The sequence below is a fragment of the Mirounga angustirostris genome, unplaced genomic scaffold, assembly GCF_029215605.1.
Source record: "Mirounga angustirostris isolate CCGP_5_RB_7025 unplaced genomic scaffold, mMirAng1.0.hap1 SCAF_13, whole genome shotgun sequence".
NCBI classification, from domain to species: domain Eukaryota; kingdom Metazoa; phylum Chordata; class Mammalia; order Carnivora; family Phocidae; genus Mirounga; species Mirounga angustirostris.
The window spans coordinates 82,582,270-82,604,364 of NW_026991721.1; the positions used below are offsets into that span (position 1 = coordinate 82,582,270).

Sequence of the window (22,095 nt, forward strand, 5' to 3'; positions counted from 1 at the left end):
GACTGTTCTGTCCACAGCTGGAGCATCAAACCCTTCTCTGAAGGCCTTTTCCTCCCATATGGATGGAGAGGTCTCCAGAGCCCTGACTGGCTCCACTGGAAGCCCTTATCTTTCCCTCACTCAGCCTTCCCACATTGCTGTGTCCATCTCCTTGTGCCACATTTCACATCATGGGCCAGGGTCAGCTTGTTGTGATATTTTGTGTGTGTATGTACTTGTTTATTTGCTGAGATTTTGTTAGAGGTGAGTGGGATGAAAAGGTATTCATTTTCCCATGTGTATCTCAGACCCGGAACAAGCTTTCAGCATTGACATTAACTAAACTTTGTCCACCAACCATCTGAAATGTGTGATCTATGTCTTTTGTTTTCTCTCTGCATTGTGTGTGCATTGTGCTGTGTGTGTCTTAGAAATAAGCCCCTCATCAGCAGTGGCAGGTGGGTACAGCATGTTCCTTCCTTCCTCTGCCTGCCTGAATGCCTATGCTTTTTAATTTAAGCCCACTTCAAAGATTGCCTGCTCCACCTCCCTGACTTATTTATCTTTAGTAGATAGATCTCAGGGGGTTTGGTTTGCACAGGTTAGGTAACAAGCATGTAGAATATGATGGCTTTCACATACACACATCATTATATATTTTGGGGGGAAGGGGTGTTCCCCAAAAAGCAATACACTTCGACTCGGTGGCCTGTAAAATAGAGGAGTGTTTTGCTATTTCTGCACATAGCAGCACCAAGAGGAACCCAGCCCAGAGATGAAATCGATTATCAAATGATTGTCTCCATGGGGAAGTCACCCTAGTATGAATGTTTTATTCTCTTAGCTCAGGGCAAAAAGCAATGATGACTTAATTCTATAAACATCATTTCAAAATAGAAGTACTTGGGGTCGTTATTCATCATAATAGTAATAATATCTACCATTTACCAAATATTTACTGGTTTCTAGGCATTTTGTTAGTACTGTGCAAAAACTCCATTTTAAAGACAAGTACAAGGAAGACCAGCAAGGTTAAGTAACACTGAAGTACACGTACCAGTGAGTAGGTGCTGGATGAAACCCAGACTTGGCCCTCCATCAGATCCTGGGCAAACAGAGAGTGATGCACACATGCGCACACACACACTTGCACACAGATGAAGCAACAGCAGGTGCCTCACTGTGCTTCCAGAGGCAGCGGCCTCACAGCCCTAGTTCCCTATGCTCAATCTCAGTCACATACAAAGTGATGACATTTGGAATGTTCCAGACTTGGAATCAGCTCTGTAACTGTCACTTTTCATAGCTCTGGATCTAGGAGAATCACGGGCCACTAGCGCTACCCAAGCCTTGAGGTCTATGACTGCCCATCTCTTGGTTTTGATAAAACTGAGGGGAAAGAGTGGGGTGGGTGTCATGCCCTGACCCTCACCCTGCCATCACCCTCTGAGTGGGGTCACCAGGGGTATTGAATATGGCGAAGGGAGTGAACATGGGACTGATAACCAGATAATCTAGGTTCTTGTGCTTCCCTGCCTCTGATGAGAGAGATGTGCCATAGCAGGTAACAACAGCAAATGTATGCACACCTGTACTAGCCTGTTAGGGCTGCCCTAACAAACTGTCATCGGCTGGGGGGCTTAAACAATGGAAATGTATTTCCTCACAATTCTGGAGGCCAGGAGTCCAGGATCAAGCCAGGAAGATCTATCATCCGTTTTTGATGAGTGCTCTCTTCTTGGCATGTAGACAACTGCTTTGTCCTCACGTGGCCTTTCTTTTGAGTGTGTGGAGTGTGTGGGGTGACACAGACAGAAAGGGCAGAGGTGGGAGGAGAAAGACAGGGCTCTCTGGCATGGCTTCTTATTAGGACCCAAATACTATGGAATCAGGACCCTACCATTATAACCTCATGTAACCTTAATTACTCCCTGATGGGCCCCATCTCCAAATACACACTGGGGGTTACGTCTTCAACATATGAATGTGGGGAGATACAGTCCTGTCCACAGGGAAGACATAGCTTCATATCCCAATGCAGCCAGCCACATGCCAGCCACTTCATCTTGCTGAGCCTTACTTTCATCATGGGTGCTATTGGGATATCAATACCTTCTTTAAAAGGCTAGTGAGAGGACTGTGTAGGTCTTACAGAGAGAGAGCCCGGCAGGTGCTATGTTTAGATGTGTGACTTCAACAACATGCCAAGTCTACAGGCCTCAGTTTACCCAGCTAAAATGGGGATGATATTTCTTGGCCTGCTGCCTCTCATTGTGAATTGTCCATAAGACAATATTTACTACGGAGGCATGACAAACTGAAACTTGTATAAATGCAAGGTATTGCAGTTACTTCCGCTGCTTGCCAACACCTGTGATGCAGCCCCTCTTATTACTGCTTCCCTTGGTACAGCTGCTGAGACTGTTGCTCAACTGGACTGCACGTTCCTTCCTTCCAGAGTCTCTTATGCCCTTTACTGCAGCATCTCCAATCCCTGTAATCCGCCCAGCCTGCTTCACCTGGTTAGTACCCGCTCACCTCCCATCATCCCTTCCTGAGAGAAGCCTTCCTTGACCTCTGTGAGTGGGCCAGTCCTCCATTGCACACTCTCATATAACAGCCCATTCAAAAGCCACACTGACAGGCCTTCGGAAGGCCACTCACACCATAGTGCACTTGCTAGCATTCATTCAGCGAGTACTTGCCATAAGTAGGGCACTGTTCTCAGTGACAAGGACACAGGAGTGCACAGCAGCTATTGTCCTTGTCCCTATAGCCTTTCCTTGCTAGTTGCAATTCCACTTCTGTCTCATTTATTTAGTTTGCTTGATTAGTCTTTCCTCCCTTTCAGCCCGTATGCTCCATAAACAAAGGGACCATGTCTGGTTTCATTCTTAGAACCTAGCACAGAGATCCACACACATGGTGGGTCAGAAAAATTCTTGTTGAATGAGTGAACATGTATATACAGAGATTGGAGAGTTGTGTTGGTGATGCCAGCAGCAGGAATTCAACTGTCAAGGATGAAATATGGCAGCATGGAGTAGGGTCTAAAGACTCAGAGCCTCTTCGAAGCCAGGTTGTGCTGCTCACTGGCTGAATGGCTCTGGGAAAGTCAATCTCAGTGTGCCTTATTTTTTTCATCAGTGTAGGTATTTTAGAAAAGATGTCCTGTAATTGTCTGACACTATGCCTGAGTGGAAATAGCTTAACAAAGGATCAGAATGACATTGTCCAGGAGACCAGCCCTTTCTGTTGGCCATGAGTGTTCCTTCCAGTCCTCAATATTCCCATAATTATGGCTAACTAGTGTTACCAGGCACTTACTATGTGCAGGGCCACTAGACTAAGTGTTCTACATGTTTTATCTCATTTAATGATTCTAGGAAGTAAGTAGTATATTTATCCTGATTTTACAGAGGATGAAATTGAGACATTAGGCAGGTTACTCAACTCTTAGAGTTGAGTGGCTTATAAATGCTTGAGCTGAGATTTAAACCTATGTACTCTGGTTCCAGTGTCTGAGCTCTTTCTCCTATTTCGATCCAACTCACCATACTTGGCAACCCATCATGGACATTGGTGGATGCCCTTCCAGATGGAAGCCCATATCAACAATTAGCCTGCTTGGACCCATTTCCTGTACCAGCATCTCCTCTGTTCCATCTAAATCTGAACCCATTCTGCAGTAAACATAGGGGTGCATATATATATATTTTTTGAATTAGTGTTTTCACTTTTGTTGGGCAAAAACCCAGTAGTGGAATTAATGGATCATATGGTAATTCTATTTTTAATTTCTTGAGGAACCTCCATACTGTTTTCCACAGTGGCTGCACCAATTTGCATTCCCACCAACAGTGCATGAGGATTCCTTCAAATAATTTAAAAAGCAAAAAATAAATCTGAACCCATTCTTTTAAAGGACGTTTTTTACGTTTACAACCCATACACACATACTTCCCAAATATACCCCTCCCCTCCACCCCACATTCCCAGGCATACATTGGTGTTTGCCCTCAAAGAGTATATGATTGTTTTTGGAGACCCTTCTGACTCTGCACTGTGACCCCATCACAACACATACTCATAATAGGGCTCTCGCACAAACACATCTTTATCTATTTCCTACCTACATGCAAAGAACAAGGGGGAGTGGGATGAAAGCAGTTTCAAAAGAACACATAAGACAAAGCCCGTGAGACAGTGGGCTGGTGAGTGAGCTGAAGCAGGAAGTGATGGGGCAGGTGGTGAGAGTGAACACAGGTGTGTGGGCGACACACAGAGACAAATCAGTGGTTGGCACTGACATGAGGTGTTTCTTCCCTGCACGCCAGTTGCAGCCCCTTCAAAAGCCACACTGACAGGATAGGTCAGGCAGGCAGAGTGCAACTCAAAGTGGCATTTTAGACTGCCTGTATGTTCCTTAGTGCGGGGCAACTGCAGGTCCTGGAAAGACAGCACAACACTGAGAGACCAGGAGCAAGGAAAATGGTGTTCTGGTCCCGACCCCGGTTCAAACAAACTGATGCTCTCTGTTCTGTTTCCTGGTTGTCTGTTGAATGTAAGAACAGAACAAGATGGACTCTCAGCTGACTTCCAGCTAAGTGTTCTAAATTTAAGCAACAGTGGAGAAACAGTATTAAAGGCAGGTCTCCAAAACCCATCATCCATAAACTTGGAAATGGTGGCAACTAAAATGCTTTTTCTATGGAAAAGCAAACTGCTCTAAGTATAAGTAAGTTTTACTGAGTGGAAGCAGGCTTTTGCAGGCCCACCTGGAGTGCTAGCACCTTGAAGTCTTGCCAAGCCTGTGTGCAGCAGAGGGAAGGCCAGGCTCAGCCTGCTGGCCCCAGCTCTGCCCCCTCCCCCCGCTCCCCCCAGGAAGCCACTCACTTCTCTCAGCTTGTCAACCCACTTTGCCTCCCCTGGGTCCTGAGCAAGAGGCCCCATCCCCCTGCCCTTAGAGTGCAGAGAGCGAAGATTCTGAACTTGATTACATCCGGCACTGCAGAGAGTGCGATGTGCTTAATGAGCCATATAAACGCCTGGATTACTGGAACTGGCAGGGGAGAGAGACAGAGAGCGCAAACAATGCCAGAAAGGAGGGGGTTGCTGCAGAGAGAAAAACAGATTTCTCACATTTTATCTGAGAAATCGTAGCAACACAAATTAGTTACATTAAGAGTTAAGTATCAGGAATAAGGACAACTGATAGGAATCTTGTCATTGCAAATGAAAACGGCAAAATATTCCAGTTAAGGCAACATCTGGGCTCTGGATTTTTTCCTCAGGCAATGCCTCAGCCCCACTCAGAGCAGCCAGGACTCAAGCCTACCTCAGCGGGCCCTGCAAGCCATAAGGACAGAATCTATATTTTCTTTTGCTAATGGCCATTCCTCTAGAATAAATATACATATCAGGCTGCTCTTCAAACTGGATTTTCTTCAACTACAGGCAGCACCAACCAACTCCTCTCAGGCTCCACCCTTTGCTGACCGCGTCCCCAACACCACGCACACCACTGGTACTTGTAGGCAGAGCCTCAGAGCCGGGCCTTTGTCCCCCACCCCACCCCAACACACTTCTGTCTCTGTTAGCCTTCCCTACTCTTTTATTAAGAGCACACCTTTCCCCCAGGTGCCTCCAGGGGAGACCTGAGGAGTGGGTGCGATGAGTCTGGAGATTGTCTTTAGTGTGCCTTTTGTGTACCGTACTGCATCTTCTCTTGCCTTCTCCTCCAGACCTCTGACAGCTGGAGTCTTTGTTTTCATCCCCTCCTCCTCTAGCACCATCATGCCTCAGTCTGCCACGCTCTGCTCCCTCCTAACACCCAGCAGAATCTCAGTTCCAGACCTCCCTTTGGCCCCCAGCAACCCCTCCTGGCTTCTGTGACATACCCAGGTGGTGACTTTCCTACCGTTCTGGGTTAGTCTGCTGCTGGCCCCTCCACCCCCTGCCCCATCAGTCTGCCCAGGGAGTGTATCACAGTGAGAGGAGAACGGGTCTTCTGTGTCTTCAGGCATCTTACAGAGCAACATTTTAGTCTGCATTGCACTTGCTTTGGGGGCTTTAAAAATGCAGATTCATGGGTCTTGCCCCAGACCCATTTAAGCACAGTCTCCAGGGAAGGTCCCGAGAATGTGCTTTTAAAGCACGCTCTCCAAGGGACTCTTTTGCACACTGAAGACTGATGGTCTCTGAGCACTTGTCTGATGACTACAAAAGTTGCATCTCTAGCATTCTCCTGAATTCTGAGCTACAAACCCTCTCCCTACCTGAATGTTCCATGGGAATCTCAAACTCAACCTTTCTCTCTCAGGTATGCCTCTCACTCAAACGTATACCTTATCTTCTCCCCAACATACTCTCACTAGAATCTGTCCGGTCGTTCTGACCTCTTCCTTTCCCTTCCCCTTCTACCTGGGGGCCTGTGAGTCCCAGCAAGCAGACCTGGCTTGCTGGCTCGCCATTCCATCCTCACTTACACTGGACATGTGCCTTCCCTGAGCAGTTATGCTATTCTCTTATTGATTCCTGCATGTTTGGTGACCCCTTTCTAATCTCTTTGCCACTGTGGGGCCATGTGACCTTTCCAAAACTCAGAATGAAACTGCTCATACCCTGCTGAAAGCTGCCTACCAGGAAAGCATGGCCTTGAGGGTTCTTCTTGCTCTGAGATCCACACCCCCTTATACTTGAGGTTCTCCCACTGCCTTCTATGCACCCACCATGCTAGACCCAGAACACGGATCCCATGACACATGTCAGCCTCTGACCATGCTGCTTCAGCTCTTTTCATCCCTCCATCCATTCAGATTGAGTTACAAAGTTCCCAACCCTGCACAAACAAGTCAATAGACAGCTACAGTAGAATAATAGAATATAATAAGTGAAAAAGCCACTAGCTATTAAGTGTCAGCCAGACATGGTTTAAACAGCTAAGAACACTATGAGGTCAGTACTGTTATTATTCCCACTTCCAAGAAGAAGAGCCTGGAGCCCAGAGAATTCAGGTGGTGGGACTGAATTCCCGCAGACAGGAATTCTACCACCCAAGGAAATGACAACACCAGGTTTTGCATCCAGGTCTGTCTGATCTTAAGCCCATGTTTCTTTTTAACCCATACATATCCTATGTCTTCCAGGATGCTGTAGGGTCACAGATGGAGGCTTTTGCCCTCTTCCCTGTCTGATAAAATTGTACTTATCCCTTAAGGTTCTACTCAATTTTATTCTGTCCATAAGGCGATTCCGAGCCCCACTGAAGAAGCACTCATCTTTGGGGCTTTCAGGGTAGCTTATATTTTGTTTGTATTTGTTTCTGCACTTAAAGGATATAGCCCTGTATCTTGCAGTGGTTTTTGCCCAGTAAACATCTGTCAAATTAATAATTATAATTTCCAGTCAATGGGGGCATCAGGGATTGCCCTTATACAGAGTGAAATTCTCCAATAACCAAAGAGAAGCCAAATACTCAAAAGAACTCGTGGTCTTCTCCCCCAGGGAAGCCAAATTATTATTTCTCTGACACTCTCCCTTGCATTCCAGCTTCCGTATTTGGAATTTAGGGTTCCCCTCACCCTGGGTCTTTCTTCTGAGGGAGACTCTATCAAACATTCCAGTTCACTGTTTAGGAAGACGTTCATCAAATGATTTCTTCTTGCAGAGACATCAAAAACTGCCCATATTTGTCCATTTCCTGCTGATAATGTATATGATTTTTATTTTCCAAATCCACAATTTAAATCCAGGTGGGAGCGAATGAGTCAGAGAGATACACCATTGCTTTTGGCTGGTGACAGCAGCGGAATCATTTGTACTTTCCCCAACCTGCAAAATGTCAACATATTAGAAAAAAAAAATGCAGACATTTCACATTTCATTCCTAATGAGGTTCCTTGCCGTTCCCTCGCACCCCACCCTCCTCTATCTGAATCATTGACATCTGGCTATTAGTCTAAGCATTTAGAATGTAACACTGAGCATTCGGGGTGTGCTGACGTCAGCACACTCACAAGAGCTTGTGGTTCGGCATAGACCAAAGTCTTGTCTCTTTCAAGTTTGTGATGAGCTGACAGATTTGAATGAACTTCTGATATTAACTTCTTCAGCTTTTGTCTTTGTGGTAAATACAAAACAAGGAGCGCTAAAGAGAACAAAACAAAGATGGCTGCCTTTTTTGGCCTCTTTATTCACAAGTCTTCGAGCTGCAAAGCCCGGATAATCTTCCTTGTAAAACAACACAGTGCCATGTTTTCCACTGTAATTAAAGACAATGGAGGAAAAGTTCCCTTTGAAGGGGAATGAAGCGCCTTCATCAGCCAGCACTGCTGAAAATAGGTTTATGTTTCACCAACAAGTGTAACGCGTGCATCCTCTAATTAGATTTCCTTGCTCCTCTTTTAATCACCAAGAACATCATTATCCTTTTAGTTCCTCATTAGGAAGGTCACATAGTTCATATTCATACTTATAAAACCTATCCAAATTTCAGAACAAAACTATATCTTCTTACACTTCAGATACTTCATTGATCTCACTGTGCTATCACCAAGTTCAACTTGCCTGTGGGGTTTTTCTTTCTTTTCTTTTTTAATGTGATCACCCTACCACCTGCTATGTTAGTAGAATTACAGCAATACACTCTAATGTTGCTGAAGAACCATGCCATATTTTCTTGGCAATCATGGAAAGGAAAAACCGTGACACATTTCAATACTTTCATTGCCATTTTTAAGCTTTGAATCTCTTGCGAGGCAAGATCTCATCAGTAAGCTTAAATATATTTGGGGGGAGCTTTGTGCTGGGTTTGGGTACTTTGATTTTCAAAACCTGCTCCCTCTGAGGGTGATCTGTCACCCCTCGGCATAGTCTTACTTGCAGGGGAACTAGGCCTGCAGGTTGCTTCTAGGTTAAGCTCTCCATCAAATTTGCTTCTTTAAAAATCTAATGTTTAGTATATTTAATTTAACAAAGTGAGTAGCCTCTCCACAGTGGACTTTATTTTATTTATTTGTTTGTTTGTTTCTTATTTCCTTCTCTTAACCCTGCTGAGCGTCACATCTGGCCATAAATCTTCCCTCTGGCCCGGAATACACACACCAATTGACCTTCATGCCATTTACCATTTCTGGAATTTATCCCTTGATCTCTCTCTTCTTTATGCTGAAGACTAAAAGTATTTTTGTCTGCATATGTGTCCCCAAGGTATTTTGTCGTTGTCATTGTTGTCATTCACAGTTTGTTTTGTGGCTTTGCATCATCATTTCAGCTTTTATCCTCAGGGACGCTCCCCTTCAGACATGAAGGAAACAGTGTGTAACATTGAAAGGGTGGAGGAGGATCTGGATCAAGGGAAAGGGCTAAAATACACGTTCTCACTTCCAATTTATCCCTGACAAATATTTAATTAAACCTGATATTCGTCCAGCCATTCTAATTGAACTGAGTCACTGTTAACCATAAAAATGATCCCTTAAATGTGGCAATTGCCCAGAGAGGAAGTTGGGGCTCTAACTACACTTGCTTCTTTGGGAAGCTTTTGCCTGTGGTTATAGCCACTTCAGGTCTCTTAAGGAGTGACCAGGTCACTTGCTTGCTCACCATAGCCAAGTTTGCTCTCAGCTTGTGTTTGGCACTTGTCCTTGAGAGCCTACTATTCCACAGGGTCTCTATTTAAAGCAGGGTCCCCACAAAAGATCCTATTTTAAGGATCAGCAGTTATTGTCCTGGTTCTAATTCACCTCATATTTATTCATCCTTTACTTCTACTCAATGATCTTACCCATCATCTTATCTAATCCTCAAAACAACCCTACAGGAGGAGATGAAACTACCCCTCCCCATTTTATACATTAAAAAAAAACCCAAAAAACTGTTTCAGAGAAGTTGACTGTCTTGTCCAAAGTCATCCTGCTAGTGAGTCCCAGAGCCAGAATTCAAATTCAGTCCTCTCTGACTCCTGAATTTAATTCTCCTAAGACTCCAACAGGGAGGGTATTCTTGAGATGAAAGGGATACTGGTTATTTGTTCCAAATGGCTTTCTTCTCAGGATCTGGAAGCATTTAAAAAATTTCTTTCCTTTCTTCCTTACCTCTCTTTCTTCCTTCCTTCTTTCCTTCCTTCCTTCCTTCCTTCCTTCCTTCCTTCCTTCCTTCCTTCCTTCCTTCCTTCTTTCAATTGTTTGTTGACTGATTTAGAGTAGAAGAAATGCTATTCCTGGTCCTATTAAAGTATAAGCTCTGTGAAAGCAGAGATTGTGTCTGCCTGAAAACAGAGAGTGGCTCACAGCAGCTTCCCAATCAATACTTGCTGAGTGAATGGCAGTGGCTTTCTGAGGCTAGTGTGGGGTCCCTTACCCTTGCAAGACTGATCCTTTGCCCTCGGACCTTGCATGGAACCTAGCTTTGGACATCTTCCATCACTCTGCTCAATGACCCATGTCTTCCCAAGCTCACTTCACGGCCAACAGCCTCTCTCAGCAACAGACCCCCTATCTCATGACCTCATCTCCTCACTCTGTCACCAGCAAAACCTCACCTCAGGTTCAACATATTTGGGAAGGATTGAAATAAGCCAATATTAGCTTCAACTAAGACGTGGAAGGTGGGGGGTGTGGAAGCTCTACAGTGGTGGTTCCCATGATCACATGACTACATTGTACCAGGTACTGTACTAATCACTCTGACTCTTTATCCTGTAAACTCGGTATTATTACCTCTATTTTCAGTAAGACAACTGAAAGTACCTTGTATGAGATCACAGCTGGTACACCACAGAGTCAGGATTTAAACCCATATTGGTCTGATTCCAAAGTTGCCAGGATTAGTACACTTTTACAGTGGTCATTGACTTTACCCCAAAGGATGTTTAGGGCTGCAAAGACAACAGAGCAAAGCCAAGGGGTACAGATGCATCCAAAACCTTTCCTAATGTTCATAGAAGATGTCTACTCTACCTGTTCATTCAGGGACACTGCTCCTTAGATGTTCGGTCCCATATTTCCTTCCAACCCTTGTCCTTCATCCAGATACATTTCAGGGTTAGTTTTCTGTAGTAGAACACACAATTGAAAATTCACTTCATGTTTCCTAATCCTGGATTCTAAGTTCAAATAAGAACTAACTTTCTCCCTATTTCCACCAAGAAGGATGTGGAGGAGGAAAAGTAAGAGGAGGAGAAGGAGAAGGAGGAGGAAAGCACCACTTGAATTCCTGACCATGTTTATTGAAATTAAAGCTAGTATTATCTTGGGTACCAAGCACTTGGAGAAGTCAATGTAGCTGTTGTTACCTGAAGAAACCAAGGTATAGGAAAACCATAGTCAACTTGATATATGAGGATGTGTGTTCAAGCTTTAGTACTACCACTGCTCAGCTCAGGGGAAGTGTTCCTCCAGTAGCATGCCCTTCCCTTAACAGATTCATTGAGGTAACATTTGCAAAAGCCTCCTACCAGACTAAGGGACCAAAAGTGAGCCCTGAGTATTCATGGAACCACACCAATTAGCTGAGCAGTGGTAATCTATATTAAAGCACAAAGAAGCACATGACTAATCAGGTGAGTGACCTTACCATACAGAAACCCTAAGGGAGAGACACAAACTAAATGCTTTATTTTCCTCATTAATAGTAGAATCAGGGTTACTGCAATGATGTAATTAAAAAATCAGTTCATAGCTGATGGCTTTTATCGCACATTCCTCCAACTTAGAGAGTGGTACACAGATGTGAGTCTCATTTCCTGCTCTGAACAAAATCCAAGAGCCTTCCTATAGGTCCGTTGCTGTCCTGGCATTTAGCCCAGCTGCCATATGTGTGCAGGATCCATATGAGGAAAGTGATGCTAATTTTAATCTCTGTTATATTGGATTAGACTAACTCATTGGTCAGACTAGCTCAGCCATTGCTCATAGATTGACTGACTAAAAGCACTTTGGGATTAAATTGCCATATTTTCTGATACGTTTAAGCAGATCTCCTCAAACCTGCTGAAGAATAAACTTCTTGAAGCTGCATAGAGAACGTGACCACAGAAAAGAAAATCTGGGGGCCCAAGAATGTTTGGTGGCCTCTTGTTCTCTTAGGAGATGACACGCTGAGGTGCAAAAACCCAGAGTGGTGATGGTTTTGTACCAACTGGAAAGGGCCATCTGGCTGCTCACCAGCTGTCCCTTCTAGCACCAGATGTAGAGTCTCCATTCATACAATAACTCAAAATGCTAATAGGAGAAAGGCCTTAGGTCATCAATCTCACCTCTTCTCCTTTTGTAGATGGGAGAGCGAAGGCCAGAGAGGGGGTGCCAGTCAGCTAGGGAGCAGCAGAATCACATAGAGAAACTGGGTCTCCAGATTCCTAGCCAGTTATTCCTCTCACTATGTATTGCTGTGGTCCTTGGAAAACATGCACAAGGGGTCATTTTCCACAGAAAGGAAGTCGAGTTGTAACAATCCAGGGTACAGACTTTATAGACAGAGTGACTCTGTTCTAATCCAGCCCTGTGTATAAGTTGGGTGACCATAACAGAGTACTTAACTGCTCTGTTCTTTAGTTTCTCCATTTATAAAATGGGAATGCCATGGCTAGTGCATAGCTCGTAGCATTTTGTGAAGATTAAATGAGCTAATATTTGTTTAGCATTTAGAATCACACTTGCCACACAGAGAGCACAATGTAAATACATGTTACCATCATCATCCTAAGCAAGCTGAGCAGGCTTTATGCCTGCTAAGTCACCCTCACGGTTTCCATTCTGTGGAACACTCAACTGAAGTTTAACTGTGGTTATAAACCCTCTGCCTGATCAGTAATGAACATCTTATTGCAACTGCCACACAGCACCAGAAATACTCATTTCTCTTTATGATTCTGCCTCCTTCTCTCTCTGTACCTCACCGTTCATGCTTTGCCTTCCTCATATACTGCTTTTTTCTGCTTTGTTTTAGCTATATCCAACCTTGTGCTGGTAGCATGACATCCAAAGCAACGCTTAAATACACTAGTAGAACTTGGAATAAAGTGATTCCTACACTAAAGCTCTCTGTCTCTCTAGAGTGGGGCTTATTAGGTCTTCAGTTGTTTCTTAAGTTAATGTCAGCATCATGAATTAGACAAAGACACACACACATATAACTAGTTTAATGTAAGTCCTCTCTATCTTCTTCAAAAGATAAATGATTTAGATGTTTTAATGAGTTTATAAAGAAATGAGTGATGCAGATTCGTTAAACATGTTTCTATAAAAGTATCTGTCTATAGATAGATATAGAAACATATATGTCTTTTATAGAAACATATATGTCTAACAAATCTGCATTGTTCATTTCTTTATAAACTCATTAAAACACCTATATCATTTATCTTTTGAAGAAGATAATATAGAGAATTATTTTGAGCTCCAACTTGGGCATTTTTCAACTCAGTACATTCTGTAGGCCAGTATGGTTCTTTAAGATATATGTCTTGACTGATGGAGGCCCCAGAGTCAGGCTACTTTTCGTAAATGTGTATGGAACCTTCATGGGGATGATAGCACTTGGCTCATGCCTGGATCCTGCCCTTGTCTGTGAATACTCTATAACAAAAATGCACAGCAGTATGAGCCAGACTCTCAAGCCAGAAAGTAAATGTGAATCTTTAGTCAATAGGAGAATTGTGTACATTGGAAACCAGAGGAAGAAAAAGTATCCATATGGAAATCCCTGGACTTGGAACAGTTACATGCTCATTGCTGAAGTGAGAGGCCTATACTTCCCCAAGCAAAAGGTTAGCACCAGCCTCTTCCTAGGCAAGGCAGGGATCCACACTATCACACTGACAAGCCAGCCAAATGACTATGGTTCTGTTTTGAGGAGACCCTGCACCAACTATGCTTCTTAAAGTAATCATGCTTATTTCCAATAAGCCTATTTACTTCTGAAAGCAAAGGAAGTCCTGGCTTAAGAGGCCAAAAGAGGCATGCTTGTCTTGTCTGCAGCTCCTTTTCTTTCTCACTGGCTCTACAGGAATACCTCTGGATGACTTCTTAACCCCTGTCTTATATTTAATTCCACATTCCCTGGAATATTCTCTGCTTGCTAGCTGCTGGTCTTGCTTATGACTCCAAATTCTTATGGCTTGCAAATAAAGGTGATGGAGGAATGCAGAGGTGAATTAGATCCTGATACACATGCTCTGGGTCCTTAGAACAGGCTAGGGCAATCCCACTTCATGTGATTTGTCTTCTTGAGGGTGGCAAGGGAAGTGAAAGGAGCAACACTTGTGACTCGATGGTCTTGTTTTACAGTGGAGCATGGGTGACTCACTAGGGCATGTAAAGTGCCAGAGAGACCAGAAGAAAGGGTAGAGGGAGAAGTCCATCAGGCCACACCATTAGGTGTCAATTTGAACAGAACACAGAGTCTTCTTTCCAGCCTTCAGAGAGGCCCTCCTCTACCCCTTTTATTTTTTAAACCCTTTGAGAGCAGGCTATAGTGGTTAAGGTACTTCAGTGAGTTGCCCTTTTGGGTTTCTAAATACTCCCACTAAATGTTTTCCATTTGTCCTGATTTGGAAGGATCAATGGTGGGACGTGGGAGATGGGGGGATGCTCACAGAGAAGCATGTATATATATATATATATATGCTTATCAGGGAATAAGTATGGTACCCTTTGGGTGCATGCTAATGGATCTGTCTCTCTTTCCCCTACACAGGGCCTGGAGCAGTCATTGATGGTGTAAACTCGGCTTCTAGAGCACTGGCTTGTCTCTGGCTATCAGGGACCCTCTTTGCCCACTTCTTCATCAAGTTTTGATAAGAAATCATAGGTCCTCTGAGCAACGCCTGCTTCTCCATATCACAGACTTTAATCTACACTGCGGAGGGCAAACCAGTTTGGGCTTTTTGTTTGTTTGTTTCTGTTGTTCTTCTTGATTTTTTTTTGCGGGGGGGTTGATTTATTTGATTTTTTTTCTCCAGTTTGAATGAGTGGGGTTGGGAGGAGGGGTGGGCAAAGTTCTACCATGTGTAGGATAATCATTCACTGGTGTGTCCAAAAATGGAATCTGTCCCTGCTACCTTGGCCTTTCCCTTTCCTCTGCTCCTCTCCTCATCATCCTCACTACCAGCCTCCCTTTCCCCCACACACCAAACCGTAAGCTCCATTTGGGCAAAAACGTGCCTCATGATAAACACCCTGAAGACACAACTTGACTTATAATGTAGTGCACAGCAAGAGTTATATCCAAGTGTCCTATTATCTGTGTCTTTTAAGCTTTGGGCCATTTTCCTTATTATAATGTACATATCCCTCCCTCCATGCTTATTATTATCTAATTACATTCGGGTTCACATCCTTTCTTTCTGGGAAGATATCTCAATATACCCATATCCATCTCTCTCTATATATATATATATTTTTTTTTTTTTCTTATCTCCTTCTCTAGCCACTCTGCCCTATTAGCTTTCTCCATCAGCTATAGGGATTAAAGGTTTGGGGCTATGCACACAACCCAAAAGTAAAAGTTTAGAAGTCACTTGACCAAAAAAGGGGGAAGCACTTTGAGGATAGTACTCTTTAAAAAATGTTGTCTAACTCATAAAAAAAAAATGATCCATAGATGACTCTTTAAAAAATGTTGTCTAACTCATAAAAAAAAAAAAAAGAATGATCCATAGATGGCTGATTATTTAGGGTTTATCAAGCTATTGAAGCAATTATACGGTTATCCATCTACTCAATTGTTTGATTTATCTCTCCCTCCAATTATCTACCCACCCATTTTCCTCTGTAGCAATCTATTTACTGTTTATCAATCTATCAATGTAATTATCTAACACTTCTTTCTATTTCTTTCCCTAATACTATCAATTCATCACCATATTAATTTCTAATCATATCATGTCTATTCCATTGTATTCATTTCTACTCTACCTTCAGCAGACATTGGCATCTTCAAAAATACCTATCGACTTTCTTATGAAAGCCAGTGGTCTCACAGGCTAACAACATAGAAAAGCAATATGTCAAGGACTCTTTGGAATGTGGTATCCTATCCATCCAAAGTAGTTAACAGATGGACCAAAGTAGCAATCTAAGGATCAGTCACTCACTATTCCCAGAAGAGACTGTGTTTCCAAAAGCATCTTCTTGGGAAGCATATCAGCCCTGGAAAAGCCTTGATCAATACTGTGGGCTCTTTTTTTTTTTTTTCCTTTCACACTTGAAGGACCAAGGTGGCAAGCTTCATGTTTCTCTCAGCCTTTCAAGAGAGTGTATGTCAGGAACCCATGGGACTTACTCCACGGCTGGCTTTTCTTAATAGCAAGAACATAGAGAGAAAACACATATCTGTCCCTGTAGTGTGACGAGAGCAGTCCACCTGTCTGAGTGCAATGACTTCAGCTATTGTCTCCTCCCTGTTCCAGTTTTGGTTTAATCTGTTTGAAAACTATCCAGTATAAAGCTGATGGAAGCCAATTACATGGCGGGTGTGTTGACAACTCTGGTATTTGTTTCAGGAAGCTCTTCTGAGCTGAGGGCACTTGAGCAACTGACTTAATTTCCAAGCACTTGATTAACACAACACTGCAAACAGGAGGAGAATGTGTAAATGACACACAATTTCCTCTGATATAGGCCGCTTCTCCAGTGGCTCTGGGGAAGATTGTCCTCAGTGTTCCATGTTCAAATCAGATCCAGCAGACAAATAAGAGCTGACTGGACTTTTTTGCATCATCTCCTGGGACAAGAAGGACTCAGACAGCAAGGGTGCCTATAATCTGAGAGAACGGCATTGAAAACCATGCAAAGTTGTGCCCCTCTTTACCTGTACCACAAGGACTGACCTACTGAGAGGATGAGAAAAAGCATCAATGGTGACTGTCTCACAGACCTGCCCTGCCTCAGTTGGAAAACTTTCAGGTCCACAGTCTAAATAAATACGAGCTTTATAGAGCTCCGTTCTCTAAATGCTTAATTGATCTTCTTCCTCCAATATAAATGGCTTCTTTGTTTTGTCCATAATGGCACATGAACATGACATACACAGACGGGGAATATATTCTTAGATATATATACATGCATAAATAGATACACAAATTCAAAGGTAGGCAGTCTTGGCATACAAAAAGCTAGGCACTTTCATAAAAGTTGGAGCTGGTACAAGTGGAATTAATATTACATTTGCCAGCTGTAAACAGACATCTGCATTTCCTAGTGAGCTGCCAGGAGCCAGATTCTGGAACATAAATGACGTGCCAAAAGCAGTGTATTGATTCCAAGTTCCAGGGACAATCAGGAGCAGACGCAAAGTCAGAATTAAAGGTCAGACATCAATGTTTCAGATCTGTCATCACGTTCAGCACCTGGAGTCGGGTTGGTGTCAGACATTGTATGGGAATTCAGTGTGTCATTTGAGTGTTCTACTGATAATAAATGTGTTACTTTGGAGTAAAATAAATGTGGAGGCTCTGGGGAGTGGATGGTCTTGGAGAACACAGCGCTTGAAGTGGACAAGCTCTACGTGTTCTTCATGCCAAGACTTGTTCTAGAGGAAGGGACCCATCCTTATTTGACCAGGAAGATCGCCAGAACTGGTTGAATACAATAATAAGGCTGGGTCTCAGTGTAACTATGGAACTCTGCGCTGCCTTCTTCCACTGGGTATCAGGAAACATTTCTGGTGATTGCCTATTCCAGCCAGGTTTCAGAGGGGAAAAAATCCTACAGTCAATCCTCATCTGTCTGGGATCAAGAAAACCAAGTAAATAAGACCCAAGGAAACTGGGCACTAGGAAAGAAAACGGCTCTTCAGCTCTTTAGACGTCCTCCAGCTTCTGTGTTGTCTGGGTTGCTTTCGTGGGGATGGCTCCATAGAGGAGTAGCCGTCGCCCAACGTTTGAAGCACTTAGAACATCAAATGCTTACTAAAGACAATCTCCACACTCACATGCTTTTTCAATCTCCCGTGGAGGGTAGATGGACAAAGCCTGCTGGATAGATTTTTTTCGAGGTGCCAATGATAAGGGATAGGGGCCGGGGCTATAAAGAAGATAAGCAAAACTCTGAACAACTTATGACTCTTCATAGGCTTTCCACATGGGAAGGAAACCAACTAAGGCTTATCAGGAGATTAGGTGAGAGAAATGCAACCACGTAGTTACTCTGAAACCTTCCCCCTTCCCAAAACACAATTAATATGTATTTCCACCAAAGTAATGCCAATGAAAATGCTAGTGTTAAGGCTCTGGCCAAGCTTGTTTTTTGGTGGTTTAATGTCAAGTGCCTGATACAGTCATCTGCAAGTCTAAGCAAGTGTGTTTAATTTTTCTCATTCTTGTTTTAACTGGGGGAGAGGGGACGTATAAGTGAGCAGTGGTCAAAACACGCACGTATGTTATGCAGAGGGCCTTGTATACGTCTGTTCTGCTGCAATTGTGCTCGGTGGAACAGAAGGAAAGGTAAGGCTTTGTATCAAAAAGAGGGCTTAGTCTTTGTCCCCTAAAAGCTGTGCCTCATACTAGTTGATACATTCCACAGGTTGGGCAGCTCCTTCTCAAAACCTGGGTGGGAAGTATGCTTTGGGACTCCAGAAACTTCACAGCTGAGGCTAAATGTAAGGTCCTCTTTCTGCATGGATCCAGTCAACTTGCTCTCAATGTGGAGGTGCTAGCATGTTCTACTTATGTTGGAAGGACTCTTTTTGTGAAAAAAGCAGAGAACCTCAAAGTGAGCAGTCAATCTCAAAGAAAGCTTATCACTGCCATTGCATCAGGAGTGGATATAAATGGAAAGCTCTAGTTGTGGTTGGCACTTCTAGTGCCAAAGGAAGTTATTTGCTCCTCTGTAGTTGTGTATGGATGTCATAAGCCCCATCGGTAGAAGGAGGGGAGTAATGGCTGAAGTTGAAGTGGGATATGGGTGTGGGGTCATCTTTTCCAATTTGACCGTGAGTCCTCACCTGGAACCAGCCTACCTCCCCTCCCCATCTACCCCCTCAAAAATTTTTAATTTTTATTTTTTTAAGATTTTATTTATTTATTTGACAGAGAGACAGTGAGAGCAGGAATACAAGCAGGGGGAGCAGGAGAGGGAGAAGCAGGCTTCCTGCTGAGTAGGGAGCCCGAGGCGGGGCTGGATCCCAGGACCCTGGGATCATGACCCTAGCTGAAGGCAGACGCTTAATGACTGAACCACCCAGGCGTCCCCTCAAAAATTTTTTAAGTAAAGTTTAATCTCTTTGGAATTGGGGAAGGGGCATAAAATTCTTCCCGTTGGCAAATTCACTTTTTTATCTTTTTCTCCAATTGTGAGAATGTTTTCTTTTTGTTTCACACAGGCTCTATTCTTAGAAACTTACACCCAATCTCCTCTTCTGCTATCCAAAGATTCCCTTTTGATTTTAAGACAAATAAGTTTGAGCAGTCGCAGTAAAACTTCACAGGTGTGTAACTAGGAAGGCAACATTTTCAAAAGATACCATAGGATGAGAACTACTAATGATCACTAAAAGCAAACAAATAAAAATGCCAGTCTCATTTCCCTCATTTCTTACTTAGAGAAGAGAAGTAAATGAAAGGAGGAAGAAATAGGTTGCAATTAAAAGATGGGGCAGAAAGACAGAGCTGAACCAATGCAATTTAGCCTTCAGGTGCAGGATCCTCAGAGTCCAAAGGAATGTGGAGTGGATTTAATTAGGCGCCATTGTCTTCACCCTGAAAGTAAGCAGCTAAACCTCATTTCCAGTATTTTGAAATAGCTTCCTTTTTGTTTCTTTCAATGGTGCCCTTTTAAAGGCATACAGTTGTTCCACGCCACTGAGTGGAGAAAGAAAGATTGTGAACCCTCTACTATCCTTCTAGGGCCACATTCTACGTTACTGGCAGATTTATAAGGATATCAATAATAGCAATGATAAGTAATAGCTGCCCTTGTGTTAGTTAAAGGGAGCATTTTTAATCATTCAAAAACTTTTGTGACATGTAAAGTGCAGTTGTGAGGAACGTGTGGGTGTACGAAAATGTATCTGTCAATTTCAGAGTCCTCTAGATTAAAAAAAATTATGACTTATCAATGGTGCCATTATAGCTGTGTCAGACGATGGGTGTGCCCATTCTCACAATTATCCTTGAAATAAATCTATGTTAAAATGCTTTAAAAAATTATCACATGATACAAGAGTATAACTTCTAGAGTTCTTTTTCTTTTATTTTCTTTCTTATTTTTTCCTTCAAAAATCAATGAAGACTTGGTTTCTGTCAATAATTGTATTAAGGGTGAATATACTACCTGAATTTTGTGCATGTTACATTGTAGTTGTAACCTTTTCTAATTCAGGATGAATACGAGATGGTTGTGATTGTGCAGTGTATCAATAAAGTTCGAAGAAATTTGTAACTTTTGGGGGGCTGTTTATTAGGACATCTTACTGAGAGAAAAGCAGGCTATGCTTTTCCCATATGCTTCTCTCATATGTGTGTATAGGCTTTGGGGAGTGATGTAGTCAGAAAACTGAGTAGCCTCCCCACTCTCTCTCTCTCTCTCTCTCTCTCTCTCACACACACACACAGAGTAGAAGGCATTCTAGGTATTTTCCATATTATACCTATATATCTAATATCTATGCCATTTACAAGTAATATAAAATGTAGCTGCAGCCTCAAAGTCTAAATTATTTATTGACCTAAGCTAAAATGAAATCAGAAAAGAAGTTTCAGAAAAATAATTACCAGATTCTGCTCAGTTTGGACACTCCTTAACAGTTCCTGTGGTTTGAATCCACTGAATTAAGAAACATTTTGACAAGAGTAAGTATGAGAAAATATGGTGACTATGCTATACATTTATTATTAAAAGTGTATTTCATTGGATTGTCTCTCCATCTTAGGTTTATTATTGTAAACATATGGGAAATAGCCTAAGAAAGTGACCTGGAGAAGAAGTTCCCTTCCTCTGATTGCCTTTTCTGAAACAGACTTCTCTTTCAAGAAAACTCCAACACCTCTACCTTCATCACACGCCCATCTGCTTTTCTGAGGGAATGGATATTAACCTGTTTCTTACAACTTAGCTAGCTCATCTTTATACATCAGCTAACCCTTCCTAGTTTGGCCATTAACTAAATATATGATGTTGGACTGGACACTTGACCTTGCTTCTCTTTGATTCCTCATCTGCATCAATTTTGAATTTATACGTGATGGTAAGTTCTAGTTCAAAATTCTCAGGGCAGTTTTTGTTTCTCTTTCAACAACTGGATTTATCACGACTACCCCCAAATAAGGCCTATGGCCAAAGGTTAATTAATAGTTTTGGAATTCAGCAGAAAGTGAGTTGAAATTCTTCAGTTGACTTTACAGCATGGCTATCTCCTCTGGCCAAGACCCTGAGCTAGATTTATGAGGCTTATTTCTTATTGGGTTCCTAGGTAGACAAGGGCTCATTTCCAAACTTTTAAAACTCAGTCTCCGCCACAGGGGATGGAACACAGAGAACTCGATAGACTAGGTCATGTTCTTCATAAATTAAAATACCAAGGAAATGGTGGTACCAATGATTGAGAGTTTCCAGTTTCCTCAGACTCATTGTAAAATTATAACTTATCAGGGAAACAAATTCCAGTTCCCCTTATCATCTTAATACCTTTAGTGCTCCCCTTTACTGCCTCCTTTTTCTTCTTCTTTTTAATCATCCTCTTCTCATCCACACCTGACAGTCTCCTGCTTCTGTTCATACCACAGCATTTACCCATCTATTGGCTCTCCTGCTGGCATAGACATTCATTGGTCTTTCATTCCATCTGGCCACTCAGCTCCATCAGTCTTCTGTGTACCAATTTATTCTTCCATTAGCAAACCACTCACCTCTTCATTCACATATTATTTCCCCATTTATCTAACCTTTATTCTATCTATATTCTCATGCACTTCCATCATATTACTGTCCCCATCTATTTATTTAAACCATCTATCTTTCCCTTACCTGTCAATCCATCCACCAAGCATCCTCCAACTAGCCTTTGGCAGAAATACCTATTTACCAAGCCACTTCAAGGTAATGAAAATCTTTGCTGTTATCTCTTCATTCGGCAAGGGAGGCTCTATCTAGGTATTCTTAAGCACGGCAGCTAAAT

The 22,095-nt window shown here is 42.7% G+C and overlaps 1 protein-coding gene across 3 annotated transcripts in view; it reads left to right on the forward strand.

Moving 5' to 3' along the window:
* The window catches only part of OPCML (opioid binding protein/cell adhesion molecule like), a 491,212-nt gene extending 476,393 nt beyond the window's left edge, over positions 1-14,819 (forward strand). For 2 of the 3 annotated variants that reach the window (XM_054512191.1, XM_064577213.1), the window contains exon 7: positions 14,677-14,819. In XM_054512191.1, the coding sequence (XP_054368166.1) occupies positions 14,677-14,777 (101 nt within the window). In that variant the 3' untranslated portion in view covers positions 14,778-14,819. Of the gene's footprint in view, positions 1-410; positions 438-14,676 lie in introns of all 3 variants that reach the window. The other variant, XM_064577212.1, reaches the window with a different exon arrangement.
* Positions 14,820-22,095: the final 7,276 nt, after the last annotated feature.